The sequence below is a fragment of the Spodoptera frugiperda genome, chromosome 1 (assembly GCF_023101765.2).
Source record: "Spodoptera frugiperda isolate SF20-4 chromosome 1, AGI-APGP_CSIRO_Sfru_2.0, whole genome shotgun sequence".
Lineage (NCBI taxonomy): Eukaryota > Metazoa > Arthropoda > Insecta > Lepidoptera > Noctuidae > Spodoptera > Spodoptera frugiperda.
Window position 1 is genome coordinate 11,392,729 of NC_064212.1, and position 12,235 is coordinate 11,404,963.

General features: G+C 34.9%; 2 protein-coding genes across 3 annotated transcripts; both read right to left on the reverse strand.

Moving 5' to 3' along the window:
* Positions 1-416: 416 nt before the first annotated feature.
* Positions 417-6,928, reverse strand: LOC118273157 (venom serine carboxypeptidase). The gene is made up of 8 exons (XM_035589973.2): positions 6,682-6,928; positions 4,955-5,538; positions 3,192-3,304; positions 2,795-2,965; positions 2,334-2,501; positions 1,706-1,965; positions 1,098-1,226; positions 417-662 (listed from the first exon to the last, which is right to left on the reverse strand). Exons 1-8 carry the CDS (start codon positions 6,720-6,722, stop codon positions 461-463), a joined length of 1,668 nt encoding a protein of 555 aa, XP_035445866.2. The 5' UTR covers positions 6,723-6,928; the 3' UTR covers positions 417-460.
* A 905-nt stretch (positions 6,929-7,833) lies between these two features.
* On the reverse strand, positions 7,834-11,906 carry LOC118273158 (uncharacterized). 2 transcript variants are annotated; one of them, XM_035589976.2, is made up of 7 exons: positions 11,516-11,906; positions 11,018-11,220; positions 10,571-10,756; positions 10,384-10,441; positions 10,089-10,217; positions 9,678-9,812; positions 7,834-9,234 (listed from the first exon to the last, which is right to left on the reverse strand). In XM_035589976.2, exons 1-7 carry the CDS (start codon positions 11,523-11,525, stop codon positions 9,059-9,061), a joined length of 897 nt encoding a protein of 298 aa, XP_035445869.2. In that variant the 5' UTR covers positions 11,526-11,906; the 3' UTR covers positions 7,834-9,058. The 2 variants fall into 2 exon arrangements, with proteins under 2 accessions (XP_035445869.2, XP_035445867.2); XM_035589974.2 differs by lacking the exon at positions 11,516-11,906 and adding an exon at positions 11,362-11,492.
* Between the last annotated feature and the right edge of the window lie 329 nt (positions 11,907-12,235).

Here is a 12,235-nt window from a genome sequence, read left to right on the forward strand (position 1 = left end):
ACATCTTCGTTTCTTAATAATCAGTTAAAGGCTTACTAACAGACGGATATGCAATCATCTTGATTTCAAAAGTTAGGTTTTGTTCACACGTATATTGAGGCATCCTACCATAACTAATTCACGAAAGTAAAATATTTACTAATATACATATAATTACCTTGCATTTAATCAATCAATCATGCGCATTACGACATCTATATCTACTGAGATTGGGTTTATTACAATAGTTCAATGACCTCTATGCAATCGGACACTGGTAAGTACATCAAGCTTCTTCAAACTTTTTCTGTAGTCTATCGTTTCAACCTAATTAGTTAGCAGTAAAGTAGAAAATCGATTAAATAATGTTGATAGATAGGTATAAGTAGGAGTGGTGTCTTCAGCATCTACGTAGGTGAAAAATTGAGCAGCAAAAATACATATAAAAATTGTTTATTAAATAGAAACATAAATAATATGATCAGAGGTAGTGGAGTATAGTGTTGTTCCTGATGTATTCTTGGATGTATGAGCCTTCGAGCAGTCCGTATCGACGACTGAGCGGTTTGCTGTGCGTCCACCGAGCTACCAGGTTCTCTGCAGGCGCTGGCTTGTCTAGCGGCACCATGTGACCAGCTCCGCGGAATACCACTTCAGTAAGACGTCCACCAGTCTTGTGATATCTGGAATAAGAGATTATTGTCAATAGATAGCTTTGCTTTGGTCGATTTTGAGCAATGTGGCTAGTTTGACGCAGATTAGCCAAACGTCTACTGAATAAAGACTTTAAAGGGGCTTGGTATTATACTACCCAAACTCGGTAGGCGTAATAATGGATAGACGTAACAGGAGATATTACAGAGCACTATTTTATTGTCCCACTATTACTAGGGTACTATTTATTCCTCTGTTTTTACCATTAATATGTGTAAGTATGTACACAACTTCTAGAATCTAGACCTAGAACACCGTACATAGAAACTAGTCCAAATGCAAGGTTTTAAACATCATTTTGAAGACCAAACAATGTAAGAAGTTTTTGGCTGCTTACTATCACTCTCACAACTATGGTCCTTGAGAGGAATGCATATCATACCTTATGTCAAGTTAATACTTACCCAGCGAGTCTGTTGTTGAAAATGTAGGGGAACCTGGTGGCGTTGAGGAACTCTTCGGAGCCGCTCCACCTCCAAGTGCGGTAGTTCTCTGATGTAAACACACACGGCAGCATCTGGTCCAACTGTCCGCTAGAATGAAGATCGTTTGTTTAATAAACTGCTGTAGGTAATATTTACCTGCTAATCACACAATTTAAAGCCTTAAATGCAACACGCACTTGATGGTGAACAACTTAAATTGCTATAGCCAATTACCTAATACCAAGCTACGTAGGGGTAACCTCTTATTATATTGGGTTCACTGCCATTACTGAGAAATTGATAATCAAAAACCCATTATAATTTATTCAATTCAGAAATTTAACCCGAAATCAATTTGCTCGACAGTCACACTTGCGACCAGGCTTAACAAAACATTACAAACCAATTTCAATAATATAGCACTTAAATTAATTAGATAGGAGATTGCTCAACTACTTTCAAGCCACGACGGGGGGGCCCTTAACCATAATTAACCTCCATAAAAATACGTGAGTAAGCTATATCACTTAATTAATTACCTAATTCAATATGTTTCACGATAGTAAATAAAATAAATAGACACTAACCAATAAGCAAGCACTCGATAATGTTCCAAAAGTCTTTCGAACATCGGTTTCGTGGAGCTCAAGAAGTCTGGTGCCAAGTATGCATTCACAGTCATGTTGACCCATTCGAAGTTGATGTCACCAACGTGGATGGCCCTCTTGACAGGTGTAGTCTTCAGGAAGCTGACATACTTCCCGACAAAGAGATCGTCGCGAAGGAAATTGTAGCCGTGCTTCTGACTGGATATGAAGAGAAGTACTGATACTAAACTGTTCCATTTCTGTGGGGAAGGAAGAAAAAGTTAATAGTTAACTTTATATTATTTTTAGAGAAAAACAGAACTCAGTTTTGTAGTTCAAGATAATGATTACGAATTATTTGTTGGCATCCTAGTCTAATGACCAAATACTCAAACGCTACTGAAATGACAGAGATAGCACAATTTTTAAGTACCTACAACTTAAAATTGAGTTGCATTTCATTATTCGGGCTTTAATATCTTCCGAGCTTTCAAAAACATTTCTAAGGGATTAAGGACTTGTTTCACAATATCTGGATAGGTGGTGTAACAGGTGCTAAGTATTATAAATTGACCAGAAGCTTAGTTAGATGGAATAGTTTTTCTTTTTCTAAAATTACTGAACTTACATTTTTAGCATCAATGCTGTCATTCTTCCTGATTGACTCTTGGAACGCGTCGATCAAAGGCTTCACCATCTCAAGCTGCTCTTTCTCCAGTAGACCGAAGTAGTGGAAGGGCAAAGCGATATGTGATATCACTTCAGGGTCCACGTAAGCATTGCCAATTATAAGACCCTAAAAAAACCTTACACGTTATAGGTAATTTAAATAAAGCTTAAATATAAACAACAACAACAATAAACATTGGTGTTTATAAAAAGTTTTTATAAACACCAATGTTTATTTAAGCTTTTTATTAAAAACCACAATTTCCTTTTTAATAGGCGCTTCCCAAATTGCAAGTGCCCATCTACTGCCTGCGAAATTGTTAGTCCCTTCTAGAGAATTCGATTAAGAAATTAAATTAATTGTCAAAGAGAAAAATCTCAAATCTCGCGATTAGAAAAAAATAAACCGATACGAGTTACCTGTAGATTAATTTCAGAACCCAGTTTTTCCTTTCGTTTGTGTATCTCCATCGCCATAGCAGGGACATACTTCCCAGCATAGGACTCGCCAGCCAAGTACAACGGTACCGTCTTCAGCTCAGGGAATATTTGCAAAAACTGCTTCAAAGCAATGAAGAGGTGGTTTGAGTACTGTAAAAAAAGTTATTGAAATTAAATTACACCTATAATAGGTAAACTCTAAAATAAGTAGATAGAAATGCGACAGAAATGAAGTGAAATAAATTGGAAAAAGTGTTTGTTACACTTAGGAGTAGGTTTTAGTATATTAACCGACTACAAAAAGAGGAGGTTGAAGTCGGTTTTTTAAACGTAGTTTACTGAAAATTATTTAGTTAGCAGGTATTGGTATGCTTACCGTAGCCATATTAGTAGTGAATCCCTCGTTATGTTCTGTGAAGCTGTAGCCAGTTCCGACAGGATTGTCGATAAATAGCAAGGAGTGGTTGTGCAGCCATGTGTGAGGGTTCCCTGGAATTTATTTCGTCATTCATCATCATCATCAACAGCCTATAAGTGGCCACTGCCGACCAAAGGCCTCTTCTCGCACGGCGAAAGTTTAAGCAATAATCACCACGCTTACTCAATGCGGGTTGACGATTTCAAACCTATAAGTAATAAGATCTAAGCCTAGGTTTCCTCGCGATGTTTTCCTTCACAGTTTGTAAATGGTATCTAAATAATCTTAGAAAGTACAATAAGTAAGAAAAAGTCAAGAAGCCTTCGGGCCACCATGACATTATTTGTCGTATTTCGTCATGACACTATATTATATCGCTACTTTAAGCAGTATGCCATGGATCTAAATTTATTAACGTTACAGAAATAAATATTAGTCTAGTCATTGGTACTAACAGGCCCTTACAAGACTTTACGTCTCACTAGCGCCACCTAGTCATCGCAAAAAAGTCGCGATACTTTACAATTTGCATTGCTATCATGTAATTTATTTTTAGAGCTTTAGCTACTCGACTCAACTAATAAGGGCCGGTTCGACCGGGGAACTACCTTCTCACATAATACCAACATGTAACAGTGACACAAACTTGATATACGTTTCAATTCTGATATACATTTCAAACTAGTGGAGCTTTTCTCCATTAATTTAAAGTAGACCGTTATTTTTTAGTCTCATTTCAATATCCCATTTTTTGGAGCGTTGTCTATAGGTAAGTATTTATGTATGTATACTTAGGTAACCGTAAGACAGCACAGAGGCTTTGTTGTCTACAATAGAACCTGTCTACCTATAAAATATCACAATCACTAACCTTAAGTAAATCAACAAAAATAAACTAATCATGTGGTATTTAACCCGATGCAGATAAATGCAGACTTCAGACAGTCTTACTCATAAGAGAAGAATAATAAATTAATTTATTTGTTTCCCTGTATAATAATAGGTAAGTTCTGTTGAAAAATAAGTAAGTACTTTTTATTAATTAACCTGACGCCTAACTTCGAAGAAAAGATAAAAATATCTCGGTTAATCTATCATAGGCAATTAACGTTGTACGTAGATACTGCGCTACTACGAGTAACCTAAGATAGTTTTACTACAATAGTAGTACGTACTATATGTGCTATAATAGCCCGAGTGCGGCTGAAGTTAGCGCATGAAGCTTTCGTATAAATCCTTTGTGAGCTTTTACTTTGTAAGAAGACCTTAATTAGGAACTTAATGTCGTAACTATGAATTCTAAATCAATTTGAATCCTACTATGAATCTACGATACGCTATACGCCACCTGACCTTTTCGAACTATATTCGATAAATTACTTTGTAGAAATTTATTAATCGGCTATAAATAGACAAATTATCAGTTATGTTGCAACAGGAAGCCAGCACAATGGTTGTTATTACGAAATAACTACTTACTTTTCCGTTATCGAATAAAAGGAAACTATGTCACGATACGGTCACGACATTTCGTTAATCAATAGAAATTGATAACATTGACGGAACTATCGAACACGTGTCTCGAATACTCGCTCGGGGAAACTAGAGGAAGTCAATCGATCTCAGATATTAAGAACCTTAGGCAAGTTTTTAATTAAGTAGCTTAATTTTTCTAGTGATCGTTATTCATAGAAAATGACCCTGTGGCCTGTGGTACTTACGTTTCAAAGTTGAATTCACTACGGTAAATGGTCCAATTTCATCGAAAAGTCCAGTTAAACTGGAGGCTCCTGGCCCTCCTTGGAGCCAGATGATCCATGGGCTGTCATTCACTGGCTTGTTTAGCACCGGGAAATACCAGAAGAAAATATTCGAATTGTATGTTTCGTTCACCGTCAGGAAGCCAGAATAACTCTTGAATCCCAAAAAGAGTTTCGAATCCACCCTAGCAGCCCTCTTCGCCTCTCTTGCTTTACCTTCCTTCAGGTACGGTGTTAATATCAACGCTGTTCCATTATCAACTTTAGCTTCTGGTTCACAAGGTTTATTTCTACTTGTAATATTTACATTAGTATGATTGGCATCTAGTAGGTTATCTTCGACTCGTGGGTCGCACGTTTTCTTCGTAACATTCGTGTTTTCATCAATTGGATTCTCGTGAACCTTATTATCGGTATTATTATTCACATTATTCACTGCAATCGTAATGTTTACAATACTTTGTTGGGGTTTTACTGCTTTTGTTACGCCTACTATTAAATTATCAAGTTCATCTTTTTTAATTTCAGCCACTCTGCCAAAAACGCTGGAAAATAATGGAATCATTGTAATGTATTAATTTAGCACTTTGTTGTTTAAGAATAAAGGTCTGATTATGTTATTCATTTATAATTTTGTAGTACGAGAACTGATATCATACAGTATAACAATTCGCAGTTGTTTTATTTAGTCTGAGAGGCGTTTTATAAATATCAAAAGGTCGAGGTCAACATTAATGTGTAGGACAACATAATATCTATTTGCTCTCATCATAAAGTTAGGCAGAGGGACACATAATAACTAAGTATGACAACCACTTTTAATCCGTAAGGTAAGTTATGGGCCCCATGTAGATGGGTACAAATACCCCTATTAGGTACACATCCATGAGCCCAGAATCCGTGCCGGTGTTCCGTATTAGTACGGAGATTTTTCATAAATCATTGTACGTACTTAGGTACGTTAGAAATTCGTAGATACGTCAAAAAATCCACTATGACAATTATTTACAAACTAATTTCTGCCAGCGGCTTTGCCCGCGTTCCCGAAGGATGGAGGGTAGGTAGAATTTACCCGTTCCAAATGTCATCACTTCAGCCGTTTTGACGTGATTAAGTTACAAACACACACTTTAACATTTATAATATTAGTAAGATTTACTTGCTTAACAATCGTAGGATTCGTAGGTACCTAGTCGTGACTTTAGTATTGAGTTAAAAACTTGTTAGGTACCTAATAAATCTACACAGAAAAAACGCCACATCTTTGATGGTTTCAAAAATAAAGTCTGCTATTTATTTTGATGTAAATCGTCTGTAAACACTTATCGGAATTTCTTACGAAGACACTTTGCAAAGTTGCGTGTACTTAGTCTCACTTCAAAAAAATAATTTTATTCATTTCATTTACCCGATTGTAGGAAGGGACCTATTGTTAAAGTTTTCATAGCACACAATAGGTGAAGATTAAATCCATAATAGGTATAATAAAACCGCGGCTTCACTAATCTACTCGAAAAGCATCCGAGCCTCTATCATGCGAAAATTGAAATTCAATAATAATAAGGAAATTTACACAAAATTTCTTTTGTAGCACGTGTAGACACTGGAATTTGCATCTTTATCGCGGAAAATCCTGTCTATACGTACATTTTAGCACTAAAAAGAAAAGATAGTAAACAAAAACTTACCTTATTACGCACAAAACTAGAATGAAAGTCACATACTTCATTATAAATAATTTGTTCAGCCCTAATTAATAAAAACGTGCGCCGTTTTGATGCATGGCTTGTGGACTAACTGTCTTAGCACTCCCGGGGTAAGGCATATACATTATCAATTGAACTATGTGATCCCATTTTGTTGATACTGATAGCAATGTAATTCGCTTTTATTTGTACGCTGATATTTTAGTCTGAATACTCAATGAATTACGTTTCGACTATATCCCAGGGGTTCAGTGGTGGAACTGCGGACAACATAGCGGATATACCGGGACTACAACAAATACAGAAATATTTATAGTTTATAATATAATATTACGATAGAATTAAAAATTCATCAACAATTGACGCATCTACCTACTGAGAATTTTAAAACTGAATGACCTATACTTTTGTTAAAAAGAAGGCAATACGCGTCACATGTACATGTATGCACACATACACTCACACACACATTTATATGTGTAGGTGCGGAACTAGTAGGTAGATACTCATGAGTTCCGCGCGAAAATCCACTTGGTACACGAATCACGCATCGAACCGAGTCACAAGTTAAGGAAAACTGTTGTCAAAGACAGGTAACCAAAGGTGAATGTGAAATTCCATCTTTTTAAATATCACACGTATAGTGTAATGCAATATTCCGACAAATTGAGTCATATTTTAAACGGTGTAAATAAAATTATGTCAAGGATTGATGACGCTATATGGTCATTGGGCCTGGGTCTGGGTGTCATGTGTATGTGAAATTGTATGTTTGTAAACGCACCTACGACACAGGAGAAAATACTAGCGCGAGGCTATGTTTTAAAAATAAAAAAGAAGCACGAATCTAAGCCATTTTTTAAAGAAGAATTCCTGAAAATTGCCTGATATTCTTCTGCATGGGTAATATATAATTTCTGTATACTAAACAGGGCCGGATTCACTACATATTATTACGTTATTATGCGGCCTTATTCGAAATGCAATCATATCCATAATAATTTACTTTTAGTAAAAGCCTCCAGTATTAAAAACAATCAATGAAATTTAACCTGACCCTGATTCAAGACCCTTTTAGATAATATATTACCAATATTAGATCGAGTAATTGAGATAGGCAATAAAAAACCAAAGTAAAATCATTTTATTTATTGTTCAGTATACTAACAGCCAGCATACATACATATACAAATATATATTACATCGAATTAACATCTATCATTCAGTCTATGACTACAACATGATAATTACATTGCACATTAAATTAAAAACATACATATAATGCGACGTTGTCCACATACGTACATAATACTTTTTTATACAGACACATAGTATTTTGATATAACTAACATATAATTGAGTGTTTTTGAAGCGTTTCTAATGACTATAATTAAAGAGACTGTTAATTGATTTTTATTAGTAGGTAATCTTAATAGACAGAAATTTATTTATCTATTTATTTATTAGTCAGACATATTATAAACTTTCTGTGATACTACAATAATTAAATTTAAGAAATAATTTGTCAATAATACAACATAATTATCCGATTTCACACATCTAAGTAAATAACAGAAAATCCAAGTAAAATTTTAACCAAAATTACAGAATAATCATAAATATTATTAACGCTACCTAAGTCTATCTAAGTACTTATCATATAAAATAAATAACAAAAAAATATCACATTGATTCAAGTACGAAAATTCGCATCTTCTAAAACTTTTAATTAGAACAGTGTGCATAGAATAGTTCAACCACTTTAAAATGTACAAATATAAAAAATGCTATCTCTTTCCTTTCCATTCGTTTTATGCATCTATCTCACTCACTCCACATGTTATAGTGGTTGTACTACTTTGTTTTTGAGCATTTTACTTACACATAAAAGCGAAATATTTTGATTGGTTGAATTAATTATTTATTGAAAACTAATCCCAACATCGACATTTATTTTATATTATATTGTGCACTTGTAGGGGAGCTCCGTAATTGTGTCTTATGCCATAATAGAGAGATGCTATAGGTATAGATTAACTTATGTTAATGGTGAAATTGACAATATTAATTCAAATAACTATCCAAGGATATACTTTGATCTGGTTACTTCTGGATTAACCCGTTGTCTGTCGGAACGCAGATCTACGCGAGACACAATGTGTTTTCTATTGTGTCTTATATACCGACATACAAGTGGTTAATATACTGTATACAGATACACCTAACCTGGATGCTTAATCAGCTACCTTGTGTGAATCATGAAAGTTGCTGAAGGGCTCCCCCACCACAAACAATCACTATAAGTTAACATTGAACATTGAAAACAAGCTACATGTTTGAATTATAATAATAAATGAGTTCAAGTGACACTTATCTGCCGGTAATTGGTAACTAAGCAGTCTTTAATGTCCGCCATGACAGACGTCAGTCGCGCAATCTCAGTGTGTATCATCTCCAGGGTGGTTATAATCTTGCTCGTACCAAATACTTTCTCCCGTTCAATGGACAGGAATGCTGAGGCTTTGTCGTCACACTCTGAAAATTTAATAAGACTAGTTAATAACATTTTACTGTTTACTTGGTGCGTATGTTTTGTCTGGTATGCATAGGGATGCCTATAGTGTAAACCAGGCAAGTGCCTAGGTCGGCACGTTGCCTAGGGGGCGCTGCAATGGCGAGATGTGCTCTCAAGGTTTAATCAGATTGTGCCCAACGGTCTGGATCTATGAATTTATTTATTACATGACTGGGTCTCCGTAGTTATTTACCTAGTCGTAAACATCAACAGATTTTCCAACCATATTCCAAAAGCATAAGGTCGATAATTAAAATAAAAAAATTGGCGACCAATTTTTGGGCCTGCAGAGAATGGCCTAGGTGGCCATGTAACAAATATATCTAAACCTTCTCTTATAAGAGTCATGTTCTCAGAAGTCAACCTAAACTAGCTAGAAATAAAGGAGAAAATAGATAGGCACCTGAATCAACGGATTGTTCATGTCTCGTCCCACCTTCAGGCTTGGAACTAGAGTTGCTACCTGATGCGTCGTATTCCATGTCTGAGTTGACCGGTGAGCGGTGCTTTCTTCGTCGCTTCGATCGCGTACCGGTAGCTGAAAATACATAATATAAGAAATGTGTTACTGGGACCACCTGGTACTAAAGTTTTTGGGAATGTTATTGATCAAACTCCTATAAGAAAGTAACAAGTCTTATTTAAGTTTTCAGAGGGCACAATTATATGTATTTTACCTACATCTCTAGTTAACATTCATTAAGGATTTCAAGTTTAAATTAATAATCTTGTAAAATCAACTAAAAACAGGCTAGGAAAAAAAAGCATTACTTATTCCTTTAATTTTCCGAACATTTAAATGTTTTGTGCTTACCTAAGCCTTTCATATCTCCACTTGGAGCCACATCTATAGTTGGTTTCCTGTCAGGGGGACTGCTTGGACCAGCCCCATTATCATTTGATGTTTTCTGCCTTTTACGTCTGGCTGATGGCTCCGTAGGATCTATTCAATGGAAATTTCAATTAAGTTGAAAATACCACAGTATATTGTAGCTTTATTAAATACATTGAATTGCCTAACTAAATTGTAAATGTACTGCCACTACAACTACCTGCCTATTGCATGTTTTATTTTATATTTTCAACATTTTATAAGTTAATTTTCTCACCATAATACTGGTCAATAGGACTGCCATCTGCATGCACTGCATAATGTTCATCGAAGCCCTGAAATTAAATAAATATTTGTTAACCTAAAGCATATGTTTTTGCCGATGCAAAATGTATCTTGTAGTCATTACATAAAGTTGAAAATTGTATGTAGTATTCATTTTATTGACCATTTATCATACAAACCTCTTCAGACAATGGATCATTCATGATCACCACACCATCAACAGCGCTGTCTCCAATGAGAGTCATTATACTCTCTTCCATCTGTGACAATGGTAGAATGCCTTCCGGCAGTGGCCGGTCTCCATCTTTGGCAGCCTTGAACTCCAATGCTCGTCGCCTCACTCTATACTTCCAGTCACACCAATACTAAAAATTAAAAAAAATGTTAGCTTAGCTTGGATTTAATTTTGACTACTTTATCCATCTTGTTCATTAGAATATGGTCAAAGATAAATATGTTACATATCTCTGACCATATTCTAAATTTATATTAAAACAAACCTTAATAAACCTCCTTAGCTACCGGTTTTCTTTAGAATACACCTTAGCCATGGCAATTTATCTTAAAAGACAGGCTTATTATTTTTACAAATGGTTTATTTACAAACAATAATATTAGTGGCTCACCTTAGACCAGCCCTTCCCATCCTTTAATGCACCATTTTTGATGGCATTTAGCTTCTTAGCACACGTGTTCCAGACCTTCACAGTGTGGAACTTGCCCCGACGTCGGCGCCCTCTGGTCAGACCCCTAGCCAAGTCTTCATGTTCTTTGAGAAATTCTAACAGGGCTGTTAGTTGTTCAGGGCTCACTTGTTTTCTTTTAGGTTCTATAAATAAAAAAATAAATAAATTATTATTTATCACTTTGTTTTCATAATAATTGTCATTTTATTTTAGCAAAATAATAGTTTTGTTTAGATTTAATTGCATCAAATGATTTTAAAATTTATTAAATGATCTTAACATACTTTTTGGTTTCATTTTTTCAAATTATCCACTTTATTAATTGCTTTCTTCACTGTTAACCGTATATCTATGTAAAGGAAAACCCTTTTATTACCTTTGCGTTTTTACTTTGCACTTATCTGAGCAAACGATTAAAAGAAAAATAAAAACACTTGCCTGCATCCATTTTGTAAGGCTCTTATTTGACTTCAATTTTAGTTGTTTTCAGATGATTTTGCTTGAGAATTGTAAACATTTACGACCTGAGTAATACTAGCAAGGTTTTCTGGCGATATTGTACGTATTTCCACTGTTTAAACTATCGGTTAAAAATCATCTCGTTCGCCTAATCGGACCGCAGGATAATCGACGTATTTTCAATACAGTCCACTGTTTTACCGACAAATTATAGACCCAAGGATGCGCGCGCAGTATTCAACTTCATCTCTACCCTTCAGCGCTTCAATCATGAAATTTTTAAGCCCTTCTGTGATATTTTATACGAGTAAACAAAAAAGTTATCAAAACAAAACACAACACTGGACCATTTTTTTGTTTCTGTAATTTCATTGACAGATGAAGTTTATTCATTGCCACAATAAAAAAAAAATGTAATTATAAAATAATTAAATTAAATCATTTAATTTTCCTTGTTCTGTTATTTCTGATAGTATCTACTTATTACTATGCTAACAAAATATTAACTATTCTTAATTTGTATATGCTTATCAACACAAGGTCTGCAGGTGCAGATGGTTCAAAATATTTTTTTGTCATTATTTGACTACAGAATAAACATTATTGGTATCACGCCTTGACAACATAACAGCCAACAGGTAATTTATTAACTCGACCCCTTATGAAACTAAAAGCTAAATCAGGAAAAAAGCGCTATTT